The sequence below is a fragment of the Hyla sarda genome, chromosome 3 (assembly GCF_029499605.1).
Source record: "Hyla sarda isolate aHylSar1 chromosome 3, aHylSar1.hap1, whole genome shotgun sequence".
Classification (NCBI taxonomy): domain Eukaryota; kingdom Metazoa; phylum Chordata; class Amphibia; order Anura; family Hylidae; genus Hyla; species Hyla sarda.
In genome coordinates this window covers 177,016,309-177,042,531 of record NC_079191.1, presented here as the reverse complement: position 1 = coordinate 177,042,531, position 26,223 = coordinate 177,016,309, and the positions used below count along the sequence as shown (strand labels likewise).

The following is a 26,223-nucleotide window of genomic DNA, read 5'->3' as shown; positions in this document are numbered from 1 at the left end:
CGTTTTTGCTATAAAATCCTCAGTGGAATTACAGCCTGAGTGTTATATTCTGCTGTGTTTTTATTTGTTGTTTCTTCAACACTATTTAGTTCACTTTTAAATAAATTCAAAATAATAATCAAAAATGTATACTTAAAATTTTATTTAGTTTTACCTTTTTGTCATTGTTGGTGTTCAGATTATCTTTATCGTTGAGACAGGTTTTTAGGAATGTAGAATGTGTTTATTGAGCCAATATATGGCAGCAGTCTTTGGGAAAAGTATTATTTAGACATTTATTGTAATTAAAATGTAGGGGTTGTAACATTTGAAGAGTAGATAGACACGCAATGTGTGGAATGTTAACACTGAGGAGAGGATGTCTTTCTGGTAGCATGGAGCAACGCCCTATCTGAGCTGATCTTCACCTCCTGGTGCAACCTCCTGCAGACAGGGTGGTGAATGTTAGGAAACATCATGTCTGTAAGGATATATTGCTTAATTCTTTTCCATTTAGATAAAGAGAGTAAATTAGGATAAGGTCATCCTTCCTGTCATGGAGGAGAGCAGATAGGTGTTGGAGTGTGGGTGCAGCAACAGGATATGATAAGACGCATCCCTCTTAAGTAACTAATAATGGATTTCTTAACCCTTCTGGCAGATGTTAGCTTTCTGTCTTTCCATCATAATGTGTGAACAATTCGACTTTTACCTTTCTTAAAGGAGTATTCCAGGCCAAAACTTTTTTTTTTATATATCAACTGGCTCCTGAAAGTTAGCTGGGTACAGTGCCACCAATGCGACACTGTTTAGTAGTAAGACACTGTTAATATCATAGGTTATCTCCTAAATTATCCCAGGAGAGTAGAACCCCTATTGAACCCACACTATTCCCAACGCGTTTCTGGCGCCCCTATTGGTGTAGCGCCTTCCTCAGGGGAATTTTTACAGGGGGTATCACATGCCCAAACACCTTCTATTTTGCAGCCAAACAGAGTCTTTAGTAATATCGAGCGCGCGCCGAGCTGAAACAAGCCGGCATTTCTGCTACTGCAGGACGCTGCGCTCCCGGAATGTAACCAGGAGAAGTTCAGCCTAATCGTACAGCACTTCAGGGCTGAGTACACAGCAGTAATTCTGAAGGCGCTGGCTGGATCTTGAGAAATATTTGGAGCCCAACACACATGTAGCAAACTAGATATTACTAAAGACTCTGTTTGGCTGCAAAATAGAAGGTGTTTGGGCATGTGATACCCCCTGTAAAAATTCCCCTGAGGAAGGCGCTACACCAATAGGGGCGCCAGAAACGCGTTGGGAATAGTGTGGGTTCAATAGGGGTTCTACTCTCCTGGGATAATTTAGGAGATAACCTATGATATTAACAGTGTCTTACTACTAAACAGTGTCGCATTGGTGGCACTGTACCCAGCTGATCAAACTACTCATCACTATCACGTGATTTTAAATTTTATCAGGACATTAATAAATGTTACGTTTTATTGAGCACCTCCCCTACCACTATTTTTCTTCTCACATAGTGATATACCTTTGTTTATATTGCGGGGAGTACCACCTAGTGGGCCAGTACCAGGCAATATTATCAATTGGTACACATTATATCTCCTGAAAGTTAAACAGATTTGTAAATGACTTCTATTAAAAAAATCTTTATCGTTCCATTAGTTATTGGCTTCTGAAGTTGAGTTGTTGTTTTCTGTCTAACTGCTCTCTGATGACTCACATCCCGGGATCTGTGCAGTTCCTATGGGGATATTCTCCCATCATGCACAGCTCCCGGGACGTGACATCATCATTGAGCAGTTAGACAGAAAACTTGAGAAGCTAATAACTATTGGAAGGATTAAGACTTTTTAATAGAAGTAATTTACAAATCTGTTTAACTTTCTGGAGCCAGTTCAGATATAGATATAGATATATATATATGGTTTTGCCTGGAATACCCCTTTAAGGGAACCTGTCAGTAGTTTTGATACCCAAACCACAAACAACATGAACAGGGACCCTTCAGACGGTGATCTGTGATGCACAGTGGCTGCAGCATTTTTAAAGTTATCATTGATAGAATTTTATCAATCGACTGACAGCTCTTTCCCTATACGTGTAGACTGTCTGTTGAAGGAAATGAGACTGTGGATACATGGGTGTGTAGGGTAGCCACCCCCCCCGGTAGGTAAACTAGGTACACTAAAATCTCCCTTAGCGGACACGTCCCAATAGGGGACACCTCCCAATGATGGACAGTTTTTTTTAATTCCCCAGCAGAGTCCCATAAGACTAAATGTATTTACACCCTCTGAATAGGGGACATTCCCAATAGCGGACACACCCAATATAGGGGACTAAACTCTCCCAATAGGGGGATAAAACACTCCCATTAGGGGACAACCAGGCTTATGTGCCGGCCCTACCATTTACACAGGGCCGTAGTCATGGGGTACAGCCAATACCCCAGTAAGGGGCCCCGGCTGCACCCCCCCACGGAAGCCCCAGCACAGAAGCAGAAGACGTTTAAACAGTGGTCTCCTGCTTCTGTACATCCTCCAGCCACATCATTCACCCCCCTCCTTCCCTGAACCCCCCCCCCCCCCCCCGTGCCACTTTATTCCCCTGGACCAAATCTCCCCCCCTTCATTACCCCCTGGACCACATAATTTCCTCTTTATCACCCCCCATTCTACTTAATTCCCCCTTTATTACCCTCTGTGCAAATTAATCACCCCCTCTTTAACACCCCCTGTGCCATTTTATCCCCCCTTTATCCCCCTGTGCCACTTCATAAAGAAGGGCGTGATGAATTTACACAGAGGGTAATGAAGAGGGAATGAAATGGCACAGGGGGATCTAGGGTAAGGGGATAATTTGGCACAATGCACAGGGGAATAAGATTGCTTAGGGTATAAAAGGGGGGATGAAATGATACAGGGTTGATAAATGGAGATTAAACGACACTAGGAGATTCTACTGTATTATTGTAGGTAATTACACTCTGGAGTGAGTACTGTACAGTACAGTATTCTGTCATTTAGGAAGAATTTTGAGCCTTTTCCCCTATAGGGGACATCTCTCAATAGCGGACACTTTTTTTTTTATTGTTTATTCCCCTATTGGGGAATAAACTGTATAAAACTGATAAAGGATGCCATACCCTAAGGAACTTTTCTTGCTCACCTTTAGCTTCTGCGGCTAACTCTTCCATGCCGAACAATGGCACATTTCCAAATTCTGTTCCATACAAGTTGGCATTTGTGTAGATCTCCTGAGTCTGGATATATCAGGGCAAGCTACAGTCAGGCGGAAACAGAGTACCCTCTTTTTCTGTGAGCCAATGGAGCCTGGCAGTATTGATTTGGGGGAGATTTATAAAAAATTGTGCAGAGGAAAAGTTAACCCGTTGCCCATAGCAACCAATCGGATTGTTTCTTTCATTTTTCAGAGGCCTAATAATCCAAAGAAGCGATTTGATTTGTTTCTATGGGCAACTGGTCAACTTTTTCTCTGCAAATGTTTTGCTAAATCTTCCTCTATTTCTCTCATGAAATGGAGCCTGATGATATTGTCTATTCATCTTGCATAATTGTTAAAGGTCTTACCTTTGAAAAAACGTTGTACTATGGAAATAACACGAAAGGTTTATACTCCGGTTAAATAAAGCTCAGATTTTTATACTGACTTCTACCAGCCTATTCTGACTTCCATGATGTCTTCTCTTGCAGAAAGACCTCCTCACTGCTTTCGAAGATGGGGACAGAAAAACATTTTTTGAGATTTGGACTGAAAATGTCTCTCTTGAAACTCGCAGCAATGATCCTTTGGCACAAAAGCTTGAATTTTACCTCAATATCCACTTTGCCATTTTTCCTTTGAAACGTAATACAGGACAGATTGTAAGTTTTTACATTTATTCTTTTATTATTGTTGTAACACAAACTCAATGTTAAACCGTTACTGTCATTGAAAAAAAAAAAACAACTATCAAGTTGTTGATCACACTGGTTCTCTCTCCTGAGACTTGCTGTTATCATGAACTTTTAGCCAGGGAAGAGGTAAGCATTGCAATCCACCCCTGATCCACCCTTATATATTATAGTAAATTTTAGTAGCCATATTAGTCCAGTGATGCAGATGCAAATAAAAAAAAAAAAAAAAATGTCAGTATCTTGTAATATCTTTTTTATTGGACTAACAGAATTTTGTAGAGACAAGCTTTCGGGATTCCTCCCTTTATCATGTCCAAAGCAAATCTAAGCTCACAAGCAGAAGACACAGGTTACATCTCACAAATATGCAGGGGTTAAGACAATAGATGTGGAGAATTCACTCTAAGATGGGCCATAAATTGTCCTGCTATAGGAACTTAGACTAAATAGATAAGGATGTGAAAAGGGGGAGGGAGGGGGGAGCAGGGGAAAGACTGGTAATTAAGCAGGACAAAGTGAGATGCAAAAGAGAATCCAGTATAGCACAGGTTATAAGAAATTTTGATAATGAGATAAAAATTTTTTGGAATAAAAAAACAGTATTATTTTGGCTTCAAATGTCTTTCTCTCTTGTGTTTTTGAAGTTCCCTTTCAGTATCTTGATTGTAAGGTCATGTATGGAGTGGCCTGTTTGGGTAAAATGATGTCCAACTGGGGTGCAGTAGTCATTTTCTTTATGGCGGTTGATGGAATGTCTGTGTAGGTTCATCCTTTTGTTGAGTTTCCGGCTGGTTTCACCAATGTAGCGTCCCATGTCACACTTGGTGCATTGTATCATGTAGACCACATTTGGGGATATGCAGGAGTATAGTCCCCTAATGTTATATGTCTTGTTGTTGTGGGTGGCTTCCATCTTGGTGCAGATATGTTGGCAGAGTTTACAGCGAGGTTTGGTCCCATTGTCTGTGTCTGTTCTTTCTGTAGGTAGTTTTCTTCTGACCAGCTTTCGTTTTAAATTGTGTGGTTGTCTGAAGGCCAAGATGGGAGGTTCGGGGAAGATTTCTTTTAGCATCTCATCTTCCGCCAATATCTGCTGCAGGTCCTTGATAATTTTGCGTCTTTCTTCAACGGCCGGATTGTATGTGGCTACCAGTGGTACTCGTGGTGATGGTTGTATCTCTCTGTATTGTAACAGGTGTTCCTGTGGTGTTTTGAAGGGCAGAGTGTATTTTTCTATTGATTATCCTTGGTTTGTATCCTTTTTGTTTGAATTTCTCAGACAGTGTTTGTAGGTGCATGTCTCTTTCATCCATGTTGGAGCAGATGTGATGTTACCTGGTAGCTTGGCTGTATATGATTCCTTTCTTTTTGTGTGAAGGGTGGAAACTGTATTAATGTAGATAGCTGGATCGGTCTGTGGGTTTTCTGTACACAGACGTTTGTAGTGTGTTCCTGTTTATTGTGACAGTGGTGTCCAGGAAGTTCACACTTTCTGTAGAGAAGTCCATTTTGAGTTTGATAGATGGATTGAATGTATTAAAGGCATCATGAAACTTTCTGAGTTTTTTTTTTTTTCTTTTACTTCTGTCCAGATGATGAAAATATCATCAATGTAACGGTAGTATCTGTAGGGTTTCAAGTTTTGTGTCTAGAAATCGTTGTTCAAGGTCAGCCATGAATAGGTTGGCGTATTGTGGTGCCATCCTGGTCCCCATTGCAGTGCCCATCATTTGTAGATTTGTCACTGTTGAAGCTGAAGTAGTTGTGTGTTTGGATGAATACTATTAGTTTAGTGATGACTCCAGGGCTGTATTTCCGGTTGTGGGTTTGGGATGAGAGGAACAGGGAGCAGGCATCAATTCCATCTCTGTGTGGGATGTTGCTGTACAGGGATTCTACATCCATTGTTACTAATATGGAGTTGGCAGGCAAGTTTGTAATCTGATTGAGTTTAAGAAAGTCAGTGGTGTCCTGTATGAAGCTGCTGGTGTTTTTGACAAAGGGTTTTATACTAAGCCAGAGATCTGTTCTGTTAATGTGTCCATACCTGTTATTGTTGGTCTGCCTGGGTTCCCAGTTTTGTGGATTTTTGGAAGCATGTAGAATGTCCCTGTTATGGGATTTGTGGGTATGAGTGTCTCTAATCCTTTCTGTGACTCTTTTGGGAAGGATTCGATCAATTTCTTCAATTCCATAGTGTATTCTTTGGTGGGGTCTTCTGTCAGTTTCTTGTAGTATGCTTAATTGCCAGTCTTTCCCCTGCTCCCCCCTCCCTCCCTCCTTTTTCTCATTCTTATCTATTTAGTCTATGTTCCTATAACAGGACAATTTATGGCCCATCTTAGTGTGAATTCTCCACATCTATTGTCTTAACCCCTGCATATTTGTGAGATGTAACCTGTGTATTCTGTTTGTGAGCTTAGATTTGCTTTGAAATTGATAAAGGGAGGAATCCCGAGATTTGCATCTCTCTCTCTATATCTATCTATCTATCCATATATATATATATATATATATATATATATATATATATATATATATATATATGCAAATCAAAAAATGTTACAGTATCTTGTAATACCTGATGCCATGACTAAGGGCACACCAGCCCGAAACGCGTAGGCACAACACTCCTTGTATGATGTTTTGTTATTTTCTGTACCTCTAATAAAGCATGATTTTACCTGCCTTCTTGGTGCTGGACGCCTTCTATTGTCTAGTATCTTGTAATACCTTTTTTATTGGACTAACAGAATTTTGTAGAGACAAGCTTTCGGGATTTCTCCCTTTATCAAGTCTAAAGCGATTTGCTTTAGACTTGATAAAGGGAGAAATCACGAAAGCTTGTCTCTACAAAATTCTGTTAGTCCAATAAAAAAGGTATTACAAGATACTGCAACATTTTTTGATTTGCATCTGCATCATTGGACTAATAATACAGCTACTTAAATTTACTATATAAATATAAATATATATATATATATATATATAATATATATATATATACATATACATAGAATGTGTCGGCAGATAACAACCTTTAGGCCCATCTAGTCTGCTCAATAATATGAATCCTAACAATAGTCCCTGGCCCTATCTTATTTGAAGGATAGCCTTATGCCTATCCCATGCATGCTTAAACTCTTTCACTGTATTTGCAGCTACCACTTCTGCAGGAAGGTTGTTCCATGCATCCACTTCTCTCTCAGTAAAGTAATACTTCCTGATATTACTGCATAAACCTTTGCCCCTCTAATTTAAAATGATGTTCCCCTTGTGGTAGTTTTTCTTCTTTTAAATATGCTCTCGTTCTTTACCGTGTTGATTCCCTTTTATGTATTTAAAAGTTTCTATAGAAACAGAATGTATGTGTACACACACACACACACACACACAGACACTGGGGCAAAAAAGTATTTAGTCAGCCTCCAATTGTGCAAGTTCTCCCAAGATGAGCGAGGCCTGTAATTTTCATCATAGGTATACCCCAACTATGAGAGACATAGTGAGAAAAAAAAAATCACATTGTCTGATTTTTTTTTTTTCAAGAATGTATTTGCAAATTATGGTGGAAAATAAGTATTTGGTCACCTACAAACAAGCAAGATTTCTGTCTCACACAGACCTGTAACTTCATCTTTAAAGCAGTTGTCCAGTCCTGAAAAACTTATCCCCTATCCTAAGGATAGGGGATAAGTTTCAGATAGTGGGGGGGTCTGATTGCTGGGACCCCCCGCGATCTCTCGTACGGGGCCCCGGCTCTCCGGCCCGATAGCGTGTGTTGACCACCGCATGAAGCGGCGGCCGACACGCCCCCTCAATACAGCGCTATGGCAGTGCCGGAGATTGCTGAAGGCAGCGCTTCGGCTCTTCCATAGAGTTGTATTGAGGGGGCGTGTCAGCCGCCGCTTTGTGCGGTGGTCAACACGCCCCATCCCCATACGGGAGATTGCTGGGGTCCCTGCGGTCGGACCCCCCGCTATCTGAAACATCCCCTATCCTTAGTCCATGTTGCCCAGCGACAGCCCCAAAAGATCACTGCTCTAGAGGAGATCTGCATGGAGGAATGGGCCAAAATACCAGCAACAGTGTGTGAAAACCTTGTGAAGACTTACAGAAAATGTTTGACCTCTGTCATTGCCAACAAAGGGTACATAACAAAGTATTGAGATTAACTTTTGTTATCGACCAAATACTTATTTTCCACGATAATTTACAAATAAATTCTTTAAAAATCAGACCATGTGATTTTAAGGATTTTTTTTCTCATTATGTCTCTCATAGTTGAGGTATACCTATGATGACAATTACAGGACTCTCTCATATTTTTAAGTGGAAGAACTTGCACAATTGGTGGCTGACTAAATACTTTTTTGCCCCACTGTATATTATCCTTATTATTATTATTATTATTATTATTATTATTATTATTATTCCTTGCTTTAGTGCAGAAACCCCATTTGTACCTAGCTTTAGTGCAGAAACACTTAATATAAACTTGACTTTGCAGGCCCTGGGTGCAGCATGAAAGGCATGATAAAGCAGTCAGATCTGTTGTCTCTTTCCTGTCTCTCTGCAGCTTCTGTGTCTCTGCAAACACTCCCTCTCCTATCTTTTGTTTCCCTCCTCTGCCTCCTTTAGACTTGTATGGGCAGCTGTAATAAGAGTGAGTGTCAGGTCTGTCTTGGAAACACAGGATGGAATTGAGCTGATTGACAGTTTAACATGAGGGGAGAGGAAAAAAAAGCTTATTAACAGGAAAAAGAAGGATTTCTTTTTTGTCTGATAATATATATTACCCACTAGAAGTCACAGAAGGGATCAAGGGGAATAATTAAGAAAAAGGATACCAGATAGGCAGAATGAATCAATTATATACAATAAAAAATATAATTTGTTACATAACCAACAGACTACACCTTTCGAGAGAAAACTCCTTTTTTTGTCAGGTCCTGATCAAGAGAGAAGTTTTCACTCGAAAACACGTAGTCTGTTATTTGTCTAATAAATAATCTTCCGGTTGGTGCCACCCAGCAGGCTTTTTCTAGAGCCTTCTGGATCTCTTTTGTGACTTCTAGTGTGTACACTGCTCCTTTCATGGACCCCTGTATGATGCAGGCAGTTCCTGACATCTGCATATATAACATATATTTATTCCAAGTGCATATTGGTGTGGTGCCCTGAGCGTAACACTACAAGGTGAGCACATTTCTACTGCTATAGCATTGCATTCCAACCTTTCTCTGCTGCTCAGAGCAGGAGGGTGGCTACTGCTCTCAGAGTGAGTTGGCTGGAAGAGCAGATCTGCAATGATTGCTTGGAGATGTAGGCAAGGGGAAGGCAGGATGGCAAAGAATATCAAGCAGCCAGAAAAGACAACAGGGGCCACAGGAGCCATGCACATCCGGCAGGATGGTTTACAGGGAACATATCCAGGTAGTGTGGTGGCTTTGGGCGGTGTGTGTGTGTGTGTGTGTGTGTGTGTGTGTATATGTATGTGTATATATATATATATATATATATATATATATATATATATATATATATATATATATATATATACACACTTCCTTGGAGTATCCATTTAATCTGATTATGTATATACATAAGAATATACAGCCTTGCATGGTCTGGACTGCAACATATTTAGTGCCAGTAGGGGTGTCACTGGTCTTATCGAGGTTGGCATTCTTTATTGCCATTGCAAGATTATGGCATATTTATTTAATCAGGTATTGCTATAAGTGCCTTCCTATATTTTTTTTTTTTTAAGAAACTGGAAGTAGTAAGGCTAGAGTTACATATATCCGGCTCCAGCAAAACTGGGCGAAACTTGCCACAATTGATGTCACAACTGGTGCCAGAAGTGCATCAGTTGGCATCGGTTGTGTAGCATTTGGTGTCCATTGTTTGTAATCCCTGGACAGATCTCGGGTGCTGCAGAAAATGAAGCAATAACTGATCGCACTGATTTGATTGGGACAGTCTATTCTTGTCCGGCGAGTCGAATCCGTTCTTGGTTCATTTTCCCTCTGGTGCATTTTCTGCAGCAATGGAGGGGGGGGGGGGGGGGAAACTTCCAACGCACGTATGTAAAGGATGCCTAAGGTGGAGATGTATAAACAAAGATTGAGATCTAGATTTTTAATGCTAGACTTCCTGTGCTGTGGCCTTTTGTGATCCTTGTTATATATCTGACAAGAGAGATATCAGTCTCAGGAGTGGTCTGCTTTTCTTGGCTTGTAGGAGATGGCTGCTCACATCCTTGTCATTGCCATGTTTAATGGTCTATTGTCTGATTATTAATGCCCCATCCTCCCACATATCTTTGTCCATGCATCTCCTGTACATTTCCTGTTCAGACATTATAAAAAAAAGTTATATTAAGCTACGCATAATTAAAAGCAAAATGAATGTGTGTACAGTGTCCAGGAATTAACTGTTGATACAAGTATGTTCAGGTTTTTTAGCATGTTGTAGATTTTCAAATGTAACTTACATCTATTTTGTCTTTTGATCCCTGACCGTTTTCACCCAATTCGTGGCTGAATCTTCAGCAGAAAAAATTTGCTAGGTCTGCATGTGGTGTAAGAAAGGCAAACAGTAAGCAATGCCTGTTTTGCATGCACCAGGAATTAGGCAATGTTCACACCTTGGAATGTCTGCGCGGAAAATCTCTATGCAGACATTCCGTAGACTACAGGTGCTAGCATAACATGCCGCCGCTAGGATCACACAGCAATGCGCGGTCTCATAGATTGCTATGCATTCCCAGCTGCGTCCGCAGACAGAACAGACAGGTTAATTATTTTTGCAGACATCTAAATTTCTGTGCCAGAAACATCTGGTGCAGAAATTCCGTAATGTGCACATCGCAGCATAATCCCGTTTAATTCAACAGTACTCGTCTGCAGCGGAATCACCGTGCAGTATTCTAATGCAGAATTCCACACAGAAATTCTGTTGTGTGAACATGGCCTTGTAGACTGCATGTTTCTGTGCAGCTCACGAGAACTGCTCCTCGAACCTGAAAATCTACCTGTGTGATGACTGAGAAGGATCTCCATAACAGTGGAGAATAGTTAAGTATAACTTTATTTTCTTCTGATTAATGCAGCTTTTTTAGGGGTGTCACTTTTAAGTTGTAGTTTACAGACTTTTAGATATAATTCATTTTAGGAGAGATATTAATGTGCTAAAATCACTTTCCTGTTTATATAAATATAGGATCGTGCTGACTGTGAAGAGCGGATTTCTCATTTTAAAACCTACTTGGAAACCAGTGGAGCGGCACTGAGCCAGACTACAGAATTCCTTCCATTCTATGCCCTTCCCTTTGTTCCTAATCCAGCTGCTCATCCATCCTTCAGAGACCTTTTCCAGGTAGCTCTTAACACAAATAGAGAGATCCAACTGCATAGTGAAATTGAACTGGCATTGCTAATAAAATCTTACCCATTCGCCTGGAGAAAAAGCCTATTTCACATACAGTAATGGCCGTAAATGTTGGCACCCTTGACATTTTTCAAGAAAATGAAGTATTTCTCACAGAAAAGGATTGCATTAACACATGTTTTTCTATACACGTTTATTCCCTTTGTGTGTATTGGAACTAAACAAAAAAAAGGGAGGAAAAAAAGCAAACTGAAAATAATGTCACTCCAAAATTGGGCTGGACAAAATTATAGGCACCATTTCAAAATTGTGGAAAAATAAGATTGTTTCAATCATGTGATGCTCCTTTAAACTCACCTGGGGCAAGTAACAGGTGTGTGCAATATAAAAGTCACACCTGAAAGCAGATAAAAAGGAGAGAAGTTCACTTAGTCTTTGCATTGTGTGTCTGTGTGTGCCACACTAAACGTGGACAACAGAAAGAGAAGAAGAGAACTGTCTGAGGACTTGTAACCTTGAGATTTGTTGATATTTTTCCACAATTTTGGTTCTCAAGTCCATCTCCAGAGATCTAGATTTGCCTTTGTCCACAGTGCGCAACATTATCAAGAAGTTTGCATCCCATGGCACTGTAGCCAATCTCCCAGGGCATGGATGGAAGAGAAAAATTGATGAAAGGTGTCAACGCAGGATAATCCGGATGGTGGATAAGCAGCCCCAAACAAGTTCCAAAGATAGTCAAGCTGTCCTGCAGGCTCAGGGAGTATCAGTGTCAGCGCGAACTATCCGTCAACATTTAAATGAAATGAAATGCTATGGCAGGAGACCCAGGAGGACCCCACTGCTGACACAGAAATAAAAAAGCAAGACTTAATTTTGCCAAAATGAACTTGAGTAAGCCAAAATACTTCTGGGAAAATGTCTTATGGACAGATGTGACCAAGATAGAGCTCTTTGGTAAAGCACATCATTCTATTGTTTACCGAAAATGGGATGAGGCCTATAAAGAAAAGAACACCGTACATACAGTGAGAAGGCGCCCTTCCAATAAGAGAGACCTGGAGCAGTTTGCAAAGGAAGAGTGGTCCGACATTCCGGCTGAGAGGTGTAAGAAGCTTATTGATGGTTATAGGAAACGACTGATTTCAGTTACTTTTTCAAAAGGGTGTGCAACTAAATATTAAGTTATGGGTGCCAATAATTTTGTCCAGCCCATTTTTGAAGTTTGGTTTGACATTATGTCCAATTTGCCTTTTTTCCCTCCCTTTTTTGATTTAGTTGCAATACACACAAAGGTAATAAACATGTGTATAGCAAAACATGTGTTACTGCAATCCTTTTCTGTGAGAAATACTTCATTTTCTTGAAAAATTTCAGGTTTGCCAACATTTACGACCATGACTGTAACTGCGTAACAAGGATGCAAGAACTTTCTTGTTACTTGAACATTTGATGTTATTTATGTGTTTTACTGTAGCTTCCTTAGTAATGTTATTTGTAATCCAGAACTTTATGACTGATGGACTCTCAAGTTAGGAAATGAGGCCAGAGCACTTCAGGAAACTAACAGGAGAGGTTTCTTGTTGAGCATGAAGAGTCTCTTGACCTGCTGCGTTCCCTCTCGTATACAGCCACTTAAATGGAATTGTTACCCAGGAGTCAACTAGAGACCTGCTGTTGAAGGGGTTGCTCTTTATTCCGCCCTCTGCCCGTCTTGGAAGTATGCCTTCGAAAACGAGAGGGGAGGGGGGAGATGGCAGTCAAGATCATCACATGCAGGCGAAACCAATGACCAAAATGTTGTCACAACGTCCTGCAGCCATTGGTCATCATGTTTGGGTATGGTTTCACCTGCATGTGATGGTCATAACTGACACACTCTCGGAAGGTATACTTTTGAGATGGGCAGGGGATGGAAGTAAATGCTAGGGAGCAGAACTGGTAGGACCTTTTCTGCTCCCCCGGACCACTGTATTTAACCCCTTAAGGACTCAGCCAATTTGACAATTCAGACAATTAAATTTTTACGTTTTCATTTTTTCCTCCTCGCCTTCTAAAAATCATAACTCTTTTATATTTTCATCCACAGACTAGTATGAGGGCTTGTTTTTTGCGCGACCAGTTGTCCTTTGTAATGACAGAACTCATTATATCATAAAATGTATGGCGCAACCAAGAAACACTATTTTTGCGGGGAAATTAAAAACGCAATTTTGCTAATTTTGGAAGGTTTCGTTTTCACGCCGTACTATTTACGGTAAAAATTACGGTGTTCTTTATTCTGAGGGTCAATACGATTAAAATGATACCCATTATTACATACTTTTCTATTATTGTTGCGCTTAAAAAAAAATCACAAACTTTTTAACCAAATTAGTACGTTTATAATCCCTTTATTTTGATGACCTCTAACTTTTGTATTTTTCCGTATAAGCGGCGGTATGGGGGCTCATTTTTTTGCGCCATGATCTGTACTTTTTTTTGATACCACATTTGCATATAAAAAACTTTTAATACATTTTTTTATAATTTTTTTTAAATAAAATGTATTAAAAAAGTATGAATTTTGGACTTTTTTTTTTCGTTCACGCCATTCACCGTACGGGATCATTAACATTTAATTTTAATAGTTCGGACATTTACGCACGCGGCGATACCAAATATGTCTATAAAAAAAATTTTTTACGCTTTTTGGGGGTAAAATAGGAAAAAACGGACGTTTTACTTTTTTATTGGGGGAGGGGATTTTTCACTTTTTTTTTTTACTTTTACTTTTACATTTTTTTACATTTTTTTTTTACACTTGAATAGTCCCCATAGGGGACTATTCATAGCAATACCATGATTGCTAATACTGATCTGTTCTATGTATAGGACATAGAACAGATCAGTGTTATCGGTCATCTTCTGCTCTGGTCTGCTCGATCACAGACCAGAGCAGGAGACGCCGGGAGCTGGACGGAGGAAGGTGAGGGGACCTCCGTGCGGCGTTATGAATGATCGGATCTCCGCAGCAGCGCTGCGGGCGATCCGATCATTCATTCAAATCGCGCACTGCCGCAGATCCCGGGATCTGTATTGATGCCGGCACCTGAGGGGTTAATGGCGGACGCCCGCGAGATCGCGGGCGTCGGCCATTGCCGGCGGGTCCCTGGCTGCGATCAGCAGCCGGGATCAGCCGCGCATGACACGGGCATCGCTCCGATGCCCGCGGTTATGCACAGGACGTAAATGTACGTCCTGGTGCCTTAAGTACCACCTCACCAGGACGTACATTTACGTCCTGCGTCCTTAAGGGGTTAAGGGGTTAAGCTGGCCATATATGTTGAACTTTGTTTGGCCACAACATTGCTGATCAGAGTCCACTGGGATCGGTCGTACAACCAATCCTGCTAGCAACATGTCAGTCTCAACTGTCACATCACTGTGGGTGTGTATATATATATATATATATATATATATATATATATATATATATATATATAATTTATTATTATTATTATTAATTTTTTTTTTTTTTTTTTTCAGCTGACCAGGGCTGGAAAAATCTGTTACGTGCAATCACATTTTCTGCAGACATTAGTCTGCTGTTGGCCATTGTGCATTTACCTGTGATTTACACAGTGGTGTCACCTGACATGGCCAGAGAACACCATTTCGAATGACCATTATCTGTATATGTATATTGCCAGCTTTTAGATCACAATAATAAGTATTTATATGTTCTTTAAATATAAAATACCGTATTTATCGGCGTATAACACGCACTTTTTAGGCTAAAATTTTTAGCCTAAAGTCTGTGTGCGTGTTATACGCCGATACACCCCCAGGAAAGGCAGGGGGAGAGAGGCCGTCGCTGCCCGCTTCTCTCCCCCTGCCTTTCCTGGGGTCTAGAGCGCTGCTGTCGGCCCTTTTCACCCCCTGGTTATCGGCGCCGCTGCCCGTTCTGTCCCCCTGACTATCTGTGCCGACGCCGATAGCCAGGGAGAGAGAAGCGGCGCCGACAGCCATTGACGGCGCCGCTGCCCCGTTGCCTCCCCCCATCCCCGGTGGCATAATTACCTGAGTCCGGTCCCCGCTGCTCCAGGCCTCCGTCGTTGCTATGCACGGCGCGGCGCTCTGACGTCATGCGCCGCGCCGTTCAGCGCATAGCAATGACGCCGGGGACGCACGACGGAGGCCTGGAGCAGCGCGGACCGGACTCAGGTAATTATGCCACCGGGGATGGGGGGAGGCAACGGGGCAGCAGCGCCGGCAATGGGTGCCGCTGCCCCTTCTCTCCCCCTGGCTGTCGGCGCCGCTTCTCTCTCCCTGGCTATCGGCACCGGCACCGATAGGGGGACAGAACGGGCAGCGGCGCCGATAGCCAGGGGGTGAAAAGGGCCGACAGCAGCGCTCTAGACCCCAGGAAAGGCAGGGGGAGAGAAGCGGGCAGCGACGGCCTCTCTCCCCCTGCCTTTCCTGGGGATGTATCGGGGTATACACGCGCACACACGCACCCTCATTTTATCATGGATATTTGGGTAAAAAACTTTTTTTACCCAAATATCCTTGGTAAAATGAGGGTGCGTGTTATAGGCCGGTGCGTGGTATACCCCGATAAATACGGTAGTTTACTGAGTACAACTCTTTTCATGAGTGCTTCTGCTGAAGTCATTTCAATAGGATTATTTATTTTATGAATAAAACAAAATATTGCATTGAGTAATAAATGGTTTAGAGACGCACAATGACTACATTAGTGACTGTTTGACTGTCGGAGACCCTTTTCGTATTAACATAGTGATTAAATAGTCAAGCATTATTCACGGTTTGCAGACAATACAGAACCGTATAAAAGAGTCTTCATGTCAGCATTACTGCATAATGAGTCATCAGACCCCCCCCCCCCTCTCAGTATTTTTGAGTTTATGGTGGTTTGTGATGTCTGGGATGTAAATTCCATGCATACAATTCCAATGCTTGTCACATTGTGAGATTATCTATGTGATTCAATGTTGTTCCCATTGCATCTGCATTGCCAATACTGCACTGCAATGATCTCCCATTATTATCTGGATATGTTTTATAATGTATACATTTTCGTTTACTTTCAGGATTCCTGGGCTCCTGAGCTAAAGTCTAGATTGGAAAAGTTTCTATCATTGACTCTGAAGGCTGGAAGTACTCCTCGTCTTGTTTCACTATATGTATCCTTTGCAAATGTTTAAACTGAAGCAAAGAAATATTACATTATAGGCTCCTATGCTTTGGATGATTACTGAATTTATTTATTTACTTTACATATGATTTTCTTAGCTTTAACTGAGAATATTTCACAATTAAAGCTGCTCTGTCATGTCACCTATGCTTCCCTACCTGTGATCGTGCGGCATAAGCTGCCTACAGTGTACCTGTCATTTCAACAAACTTTACATATATCAATAGTACAAATGAATAGAAGAAAATTTGTAATATATCTTATTAGACAATAGTGCTTATTTCTCTTATCAGGTTTCTTCACTCACCTGTCAGAATGTATTCCTCATCAGATAAAACATGTTTTTACCTTTCAGCACTTTCAGGCATCAATTTGCAGGCAGGCAATACAAACCTATGGAGGGGGGAGGAAGGAGATGGGAGGGAAGTGCCTGTACACAAAGCAGCAATTGCAGAGAGAGAGAGAGAGATAATACAGACAGATCTGTAAGTAAGAGACATGTTTTTCATGACTTTCAGGCTGTGTAGTCTGTGCAGGGAGAAAAGTGCAGGCTCCCCTCATCTTTGTGTGTTCTGTGTATGGATAAAAGGGGTAGGTTAGTGGGTCCCCCATTAAGTAGCTATATACCACCAGTAAGCAGGTAGTTTCCACCCATTAGGTAGAAATGTCTCAAAGTATTTAGTTCCCTTAATAGGTAGCCTCCCCCACTCCTAATAGGTAAATACATTCTTAGATATGTAAGTATCCATGTATCTAGGTAGGTAAGTGGTCAGGTAGGAAGCAAAGTAGCTAGATAGGTACTCAGCTGCCTCCCTGATTAAAACCCCCTCCCCATCCCAGGTTAATAGAGATCTGGAGCAAGTATTTCCTCTCTTGTGGCCAACATGTAGGCAGTAGCGACGCTTTGGCAACCTGTGACCTCCCTTGGGTGTGTTCCCCCGGTGGGTGCTGGGTACGCCTCAGTGTCGGTATCTCTTATTCTTACATATTGGCCCTCATTTACTATTCTAAACCCGACTTGTTTTGTCGGGTTTTTTTGGCGCATCTTTGTCTGCGACATGTCGCAGACATCTCGCGCCAGTCTGCGACACGTTGCAACATTTTTTTCCGACGGACCCAATGTGGATTCTCCCAAACCCGAAAAAGGGGCGTAACCCAACATTTCTGAGCTTTACCACGTATTTATAAAGGTTTCCAACCCGAATTTGTTGAATTGTTGTGGATTTTTTCCCGACAGCTCAGAGGAGTTGGAAACCAAAACCAACAAAACCCACGTGTGACAAACAGGATGCGACATAATAATAAATACCAGGGGAAATAATAAGAAAATAAGATAGACTTACAACCTGATTTTCTAAGTAAATGAGGGCCATTGTCTATGGGACTGTGAGAGACAGAATCCTGTGCTGTACTCAGCTATCTTTGTCTGTCCTCCAGACAGTAAATAAGGCAGCAAGCGGGAAACTATAAACCTTGAGGGGAATTTATCAATCTATTTAGGCTGACCCTGTGCGACTTTTTCTGCAACATTTAATTTGGACTGTTTTAAATGTCATGAATATGAAGGGTTCTTATTTAGATCACTTTGTGCTGTAATAACTAATTTATCATATGCAACATGATTTATTTTTTTTTTTAAAGTTGCACGGGCCAGATTTAGAAGTTATCACAGGTCATCCCTGCCCTATATTACTCTGGGACAATTCTATTGAGGTCCATGCTACAGTTAATACAATTGTCGCACGGACGCCACTCTCTGCGTCACTTAAGGTAATACAGTTCTGTGGTCATTCAGCAAAGTCTGTACTCCATTTCAGGGACGTGCACACATAGGCTTCAAAGGGGGCTCTAGCCCCTGCCCTTTTTTGCAGCTGCCCCTTTAATGGCCTTTTTTTTTTTTTTGTACAACTACAGCACTGCTCAAGTCCGGGCAGGTTGTCAGCAAAACTCCTGATTCACATAACCCACCAACCCCGAGCCCCCCTCCTTCTCCTTCCCCTCCCACTCTGGTCTGCTCACTCTCTTTACTGTCTGGCCAGCGCAACATTCCCCCTGAACCTATCCTGAGGCTCCCAGCAGTCCTCTTCCTCTCAGGAAGAGCGCAGGGGCTGCCTGGGTAAATGACGTGCGCACGTCTGCTAGGTCACGTGACCCCAGCAGAGTCATTACAGCAGAGGAGTCCGCGCTCCTGTTTCCCTCTGCATTCCTGAAGTGTCTTCTGTGATCTGTCTACCCTCTGCCCTGCCTGCCCCGGTAATAGTTGTAATTTAGTGGTTTTCTTATGTGTGACCTTCAGTAGTCAAAGGAACAAAGCACTACAACAATTGTAGTTCCTTGTCCCTTTTCATATTGGGGATTGTAGTGCTTTGTCACTATAAATGCTGGGGATTGTAGTGCTTTGTCACTATTCATGCTGGAGATTGTAGTGCTTTGTCACTATACATGCTGGGGATTGTAGTGCTTTGTCACTATACATGCTGGGGATTGTAGTGCTTTGTCACTATACATATTTAAGTTTGTAGTACAGACTCTAATATGCAAAAGGTTAAAGCAGTACAACCCCTAGCATGGAAAGGGACAATGCACTACCACCTCCAGTATGTAAAGTGACAGTGCATTACAAGCTCACAACCTCCAGCACACAACACAAGAAGGCACTGCACAGTCTGTAGTGCCATCTTGCCTTGTGTCCTGGAGGTTTTGAGCTTGAAATGCATTGTCACTTTACATAATGGGAGTTGTAGTTCATTGTTGCCCTGAAAACTGGAGGTGGTGATACAAAATAGTGAATAAAATATTTTTAAAAAAAAAGTGTTAATAAATGTGAATAAGCCCCTTACCTAATAATACTTACCTAATAAAATTAAATAATGTAAACAAAAATGAACATATGTGGTATCGCCACGTGCGGAAATGTCCAAGCTATTAAAATATAATATTAAATCCAGTCATTTCACCACAAAATCTACAAAAATTATTTGTGGGACAAAATTGAAGAAAAAGACACCATTTTGTTATTTTTTTTTTTTGTTGCTTCCGTTTCAATGCAGTGTAATGGTTTTGGGTAAAAATTACACCTTTTATATCTATTCTCTAGGTTAATACGGTTACAGGGACACCCAATTTATGTAGGTTTTATTTTATTATACTACTGAAAAAAATTATAAATACATGCACCAAAATGAGTGTGTTTAAAATTATCATCTTCTGACCCCTAGAACTTTTTTATTTTTCTGTATTTATTTATTGATCTGCAGTAACTTTTGTTTTGATGGGACTTTTTGATCGCCTTCTATACATATTTTTAGGGTATACAAAATGACCAAAAATACCCAATTTTGGACTTTGGAATTTTTTTTAATGGACCGCACAGTTTAATTAACATTATAATTTTATAGTTTGGACATTTACACACGCAGTGATACCATGTATGCTTAGGTTTATTTTTGTTTACATTTTTTTTAAATGGGAAAAGGGGGGTGATTCAAACTTTTATTAGGGAAGGGGGTTAAATCACATTTATTAACTTAATTTTTTTTTTACTATTTTTACACCATTTTTTTTTAGTCCCCATAGGGAATTATTATATGCAATATTCTGATTGTATACACTGTTCAATGCTATTCCATAGCATAGCATTGATCAGTGTTATCTGCACTCTGCTGCTTCAGCCACCTGAGCAGGCATGGAACAGCAGATCGCTGATCGGACGGAGATGGCTGCAGGTAGGGACCCTCATATACAGGGAGAGAGCCTGCTGTCCTAGTGCAGCTGCAGCAGACATTTGGAGGTATCATTCATGACAGTGTAACCTGTCAAATGTGAAGTAATAGTATTATAGTTTTTAGTCTTTATTTGTAATTCAATTTATATAGTCCATTTTTATTATCGCATACATATCATTTTTTAACATCTAGAGGATGCTAAAAGACTTTGAAATGAGATATGGAGCTGAACTTGCTTCAAAGCCGGTAAGTAATGGCTGTTATCAGCAGCCAGAACGCAGTTAATGCCAGACCTCAGCGATCACAGCAATGTCCGTAACTAACACTTTAGATGCTGTGATCAAAGTTGATTGTGGCATCTAAAAGTGCAAATTAGGGGGGCTGATCGGAACCTAGGTGGGGTGATGCAGGGTCCTATTTAGCTGACAGGACAACGGAGGTCCCTACCTCAGGAATTGTGTTTTGTTAAAGGGGAACTCCAATACAGAACATATTATTCCCTATCCACAGGGTCCAACCGCATGGACCCCCTCTCCCCCACTCTCTTGTGCCGTGCACCCTGGCTCTTCTCATGTACGGAGCGACCTCAGCACCATGCATGGATTACTGTCGACCACTGCGCGAAGAGGTGGCTTACACGTCCCTCCGTGTATCTCTATGGGAGAGCCAGAGATACCTGAACGCTCTATCTCCGGCTTTCCCATAGAGCTACACGGAGGGACATGTCTGCCACCTCTTCGCGCAGTGGTCGACATGAGAAGAGCCAGGGTGCACGACAGGAGATAGCAGGGGGTCCCAGCGGTCAGACCCTCTGAAATCAGACAATTATCTCCTATCATGTGAGTAGGAGAGGATCAGATGTTCTGTACCAGAGTTCCCCTTTAACATATGTAAGGCTTTTACTAACCTTTCTAAAAAAAAGTTTTTTTTATAATTAAGTGCCTTTTTTTTTATTTGAGCCCCCTGCCCTCCAAAATGTCTGTGCACGTCCCTGCTCCATTTGATAAATTTGTCACACACCCGCCACTAATTCTCCAACTTTTCAGCATGAAGGCCAGTACAGAAGAAAGCACAGATTTGATAAATGCCCCTCCTTTTGTCTAGATCACATACACTCAATGAGGGACATTTATCAATGTTTGCTTATGTATTCCTTTTTTAGTAATTTTTTTTTCTTACAATTTTTTTTGCTTATGTGCGACTTATTTATCAACTGCTTTCAGCCTGTTGATAATTTTCTTTCACGTAAGCACTTTTTCTTTTTTTGCTTTGGTAGTGGCTTTTTCTGCTCCATGTCTGAGCTGGAGTAAATTTAGTAAGTTTTTTCATGCGATGCGACTTTCGCACTTGATAAATCTCTGACCACTGCAAGTCAAAAATCACTTTTTGCTTTGGTAAGCAAGATTATTATTTTTGCTTAGGACACTGAACATGCAAAAAGTCGCAGAAAAAAAGAGCGTAGTCGCACGTGCAACTTTTTTGCGACAATTTTAAGCAAAATAAACCTACTAAATGCTTTGATAAATGTCCCCCAATGCCTTTACAATGGCTGGTGGCACAGCCCTTTAATACCCAAAGAGATATAAGTAATAACTGTGTTTCTTTCTAGGAATCTGTTTGTGCTTTACTGACATGGCTGTGTATTGGCATTGATAATCTCATTGGCTCCTGTAATGCAGAAGGCGTAACACTATTTTATATGTTTTTGCTAAAAGGGCTAACAATGTTCTTCATGCCCTCAGCACTCATAGCTTGCACCTTTATGGCCCACACTTGGGAGCTGAACCTGTAAAAAAGGAATGCAACTAAATTCCTTTAGTTATTGATTAGACTTTGGAAACTGTATTATTGGACATTTTACAACAGTTGCTTATGTGTAGTATGGTTATTTAAATGCTAAATATATATATCATAATATTTCATATCATTAAAAAAAATCGTAATTTCCGTGGCAGAAATATTTGACGCCGAAATTCTGTTGTGTGAACTCTGCAGCAGAATTCCATTGTAATAAATGGGACTCTGCTGCAGCAAAATTTCTGCTATGTGAACACGGCCTAAGGATACGGTCACACGAGCGGACCCACAGCGTATTTTACGCTGCGGATCCGGCACTGAAGGATCCCTGCATGGTGGCTTTACATGTGCCTGCTCTGAGCAGCAATACGCTGCTACGAGCAGACACACTGCGATGTGAGAGTCACAGTGCGCATGCGCAGTATACTCTCGCACATCGTGGCTGCTCTCTGCTTAGCTCATGGAGCTAGGGGAGCGCAAACAATGTGTGCTAGTACACCGCGCATGCGAGGGGACTCGCACATCGCTTCAGTGTGTCAGCTCGTAGCGGTGTATTGCCACTCCGAGCAGGCACATGTAAAGCCGCCATGCAGTGGTCCTTCAGCGGCGGATCCGCAGCGTAAAATATGCTGTGGGTCAGCTCGTGTGAACATACCCCTAAGAGAGGACATCAGTGGAAGATATTGCACAGCGTACTGCCGAACCTAAGGCCAGTGTTGTGTCAAGTATTCACGTTTGAAATATTTTGATGTACACTTTAATTTTTTATAAAATATCCATTCCCTAATCCTGTATGTATTTTTCAGTGGTATTCTATAAACAAGCTAACAGGGCAGTGAGAAATTCAGTGACGGCCTGTAATATATAGTATGACATGTCTACTAGAGTTGTGACTGAAAATGAAAGTAAAATCCAAAACTGATCTGTTTGGATTTGGCTATAAGACAACACTAGGGAAGGCATACTTTGCAGGTTGGTTCACAATTACTGACTGACTACATCCAACAAACTTGAATAAATTGGTGTCATAGCCACTATAATTGTGCCAAAATATATTGACAGCTGTTTTGTTTAACTTTTAAGAATTTATTAGATGGTAGGTATGTAGAAAGGTTGAAGTGATGATGTAGACCTTTTTAAACTCTTAAAGGCAAAATTCACCAGCGTTGTCATTGGCCTTGTACAGTACTCCTGCTTATCTCTTAGCTTGCCCACATCATCTTTGTATTCTTTCCTAAGATACTAGGAGGTGACTGTTGTTAAACATAGCTCTTGTGGTGATTCATTTAATGCCAGACTTTTTAGGCAGACCTAGGAAAACATTACACGGCTGTGGGGTGGTGAACAAAGAATCTTAGCTAGTAAGCAATGCTATATATATATATATATATATATATATATATATATATATATATATATATATATAACAATGGCGCAGCACTCCAAAATTGCAAAAAAGTGTAAAAATGTATTCCTTCATGTCAAAATTCAAAGCGACGTTTCAGCTCCCAACTGGAGCTTTTTTCAAGCATGATTTTCATGCTTGAAAAAAGCTCCAGTTGGGAGCTGAAACGTCGCTTTGAATTTTGACATGAAGGAATAAATTTTTACACTTTTTTGCAATTTTGGAGTGCTGCCCCATTGTTTTCTATTACATGGACTTTGATCGAGTCGGGGCGCTGGCACCGGGCATCTAATGGTGAAGTAGTGCTGCATTGTTTTTGAATATATATATGTATTTATCGGGGTATACCACGCACCGGCCTATAACACGCACCCTCATTTTACCAAGAATATTTGGGTAAAAAAAGTTTTTTACCCAAATATCCATGGTAAAATGAGGGTGCGTGTATACCCCTATATACCCCCAGGAAAGGCAGGGGGAGAGAGGCCGTCGCTGCCTGCTTCTCTCCCCCTGCCTTTCCTGTGGTCTAGAGCCCTGCTGCCGGCCCTTCTCTCCCCCTGGCTATCGGCGCCGCTGCCCGTTCTGTCCCCCTGACTATCGGTACCGGCGCCCCACTGCCGGGGCCGATAGCCAGGGGGAGAGAAGCGGCGCCGACAGCCAGGGGGAGAGAAGGGGCAGCGGCATCCATTGCCGGCGCCGCTGCCCCGTTGCCTCCCCCCATCCCCGGTGGCATAATTACCTGAGTCGGGTCCGCGCTGCTGCAGGCCTCCGGCGTGCGTCTCCTGCGTCGTTGCTATGCACGGCGCGGCGCACTGACGTCATGCGCCGCGCCGTGCAGCGCATAGCAACGACGAAGGGGACGCACGCCGGAGGCCTGCAGCAGCGCGGACCCGACTCAGGTAATTATGCCACCGGGGATGGGGGGAGGCAACGGGGCAGCGGCGCCGGCAATGGGTGCCGCTGCCCCTTCTCTCCCCCTGGCTATCGGCGCAGGGAATGGGGCGCCGGTACCGATAGTAAGGGGGACAGAACGGGCAGCGGCGCCGATAGCCAGGGGGTGAGAAGGGCCGGCAGCAGGGCTCTAGACCCCAGGGAAGGCAGGGGGAGAGAAGCGGGCAGCGACGGCCTCTCTCCCCCTGCCTTTCCTGGGGCGGTATCGGCGTATAACACGCACACAGACTTTAGGCTAAAAATTTTAGCCTAAAAAGTGCGTGTTATACGCCGATAAATACGGTATAGATATATATGTGTGTGTGTGTGTGTGTTTTTATTTTTTTCAAAACAGTGCATATGATGAATGACTATTAGAAATTTGACAATGTATTCTGCATTTTCCTTAACATGTTTTTAAAAACCAGAAAGAGAGTGGCCAGTACAGCAGAGGTGAGAACAGTGTATATTGGCAGTTTTTATTCTTTCTTAACAGATCTGATATTTCAAGACATGCTCTGTCTATTCAAATGGAGGATGAATATTGAAAAGTAGTGCAATTACCCACTAATAGTAATTCCCCAAAGTATGGTGTTCTGTTATAGGGACAGATTTCCTGATCTAATGGTACAATAAATACTGTTTTGCTTAATTGACAGCAGGAAAGATGATATATGTGTATATGTGTGTGTGTGTGTATATCCTATATAAAGATTTAGCAAAACCTGTGAAAAAGTGAAGCAGTTGTCCATAGCAACCACTCAGAGTGCGTCTTTCATTTTTTAGAAAGGCCTCTAAAAAACAATCTGTGGTTACTATGGTTATGGTAGCATTGGGTGTACTTATGTTTTTCATACCTAACATTTTGGTGAATATTTTTAGCCATTCTGGGAGAGGGTCCAAAGCACAGAAAAGGTGCAAATCTTTCCATTCTAGCTTTTTTTTTTTCTGTGGTTGTTTGGCTAAATACTGTTGTGGCTAAAATACTGACCACAATACTATGTGTGAGCCTATCCTTGGGCTTTACACAAGTATTTTTTTTTTAATACAGGATAAATAGACACTGAGTTCATCAAACTTTGCATAGATCAATAGCACTAGTCATAAGAATCTTTATTATATCTTATTATACAAAAAGGCTTTTTCTCTTGTTATCAAGCTACTCAAGCTAGACTACCTTCAACTCTTTCATTAGCAGCAAAGTTTGGTCCTGGTCTACTCAGGGTTTGTCTTGTAGCTCAGTCAGACATCAAATCACAAGCAATACACATCTATTGAGAGGGGAAGAGGGAGATGGGAGACGTCAGTGACTGTAAACATACAAAGTCTAGAGAGAGACTGTAGAATACATCTTTAAGTAAGAGATCTCACACCAGGGCTTTATACACAGTTTAGATTGTTTACTGCTGTGGCTGCTGCTGTTTAGGCTGTGCGCAGAGAAGTGCAGGATCACCTACTCCGTGTGAGTGCAGTGTATGGCAGACCTCGTAGACATTAGGCTCCACCCACAAGCTCTGGAAGAACTAAACATTATAGATGACTCTTTCAGATGTCATATACATGTTCTATATTGGCCAGAAATAGTACTGCTTCTGCTGAATACATTTCATCTAGATGCACAGTCATTTGCCTGCAAGACAGAAGAGATAACCTTTAAAGGGGTACTCCAGTGGAAAACAATTTACAATTCTTAATCCTTCCAGTACTTATTAGCTGCTGTATGCTCCACATGAAGTTCTTTTCTTTTTGGATTTCTTTTCTGTCTGACAACAGTGCTCTCTGCTGACACCTCTGTCCATTTCAGGAACTGTCCAGAGCAGGATAGGTCTGCTATGGGGATTTGCTTCTGCTCTG

At 41.6% G+C, this 26,223-nt stretch overlaps 1 protein-coding gene across 3 annotated transcripts in view; it reads left to right on the top strand.

Moving 5' to 3' along the window:
• ARMC9 (armadillo repeat containing 9) overlaps positions 1-26,223 on the top strand; it is a 139,712-nt gene that overhangs the window by 26,514 nt on the left and 86,975 nt on the right. For all 3 annotated transcript variants that reach the window (XM_056565556.1, XM_056565557.1, XM_056565558.1), the window contains exons 4-7: positions 3,714-3,884; positions 11,145-11,300; positions 16,409-16,501; positions 24,798-24,822. In XM_056565556.1, coding sequence (XP_056421531.1) covers positions 3,714-3,884; positions 11,145-11,300; positions 16,409-16,501; positions 24,798-24,822 — 445 coding nt within the window. The remainder of the gene's footprint in view (positions 1-3,713; positions 3,885-11,144; positions 11,301-16,408; positions 16,502-24,797; positions 24,823-26,223) is intronic.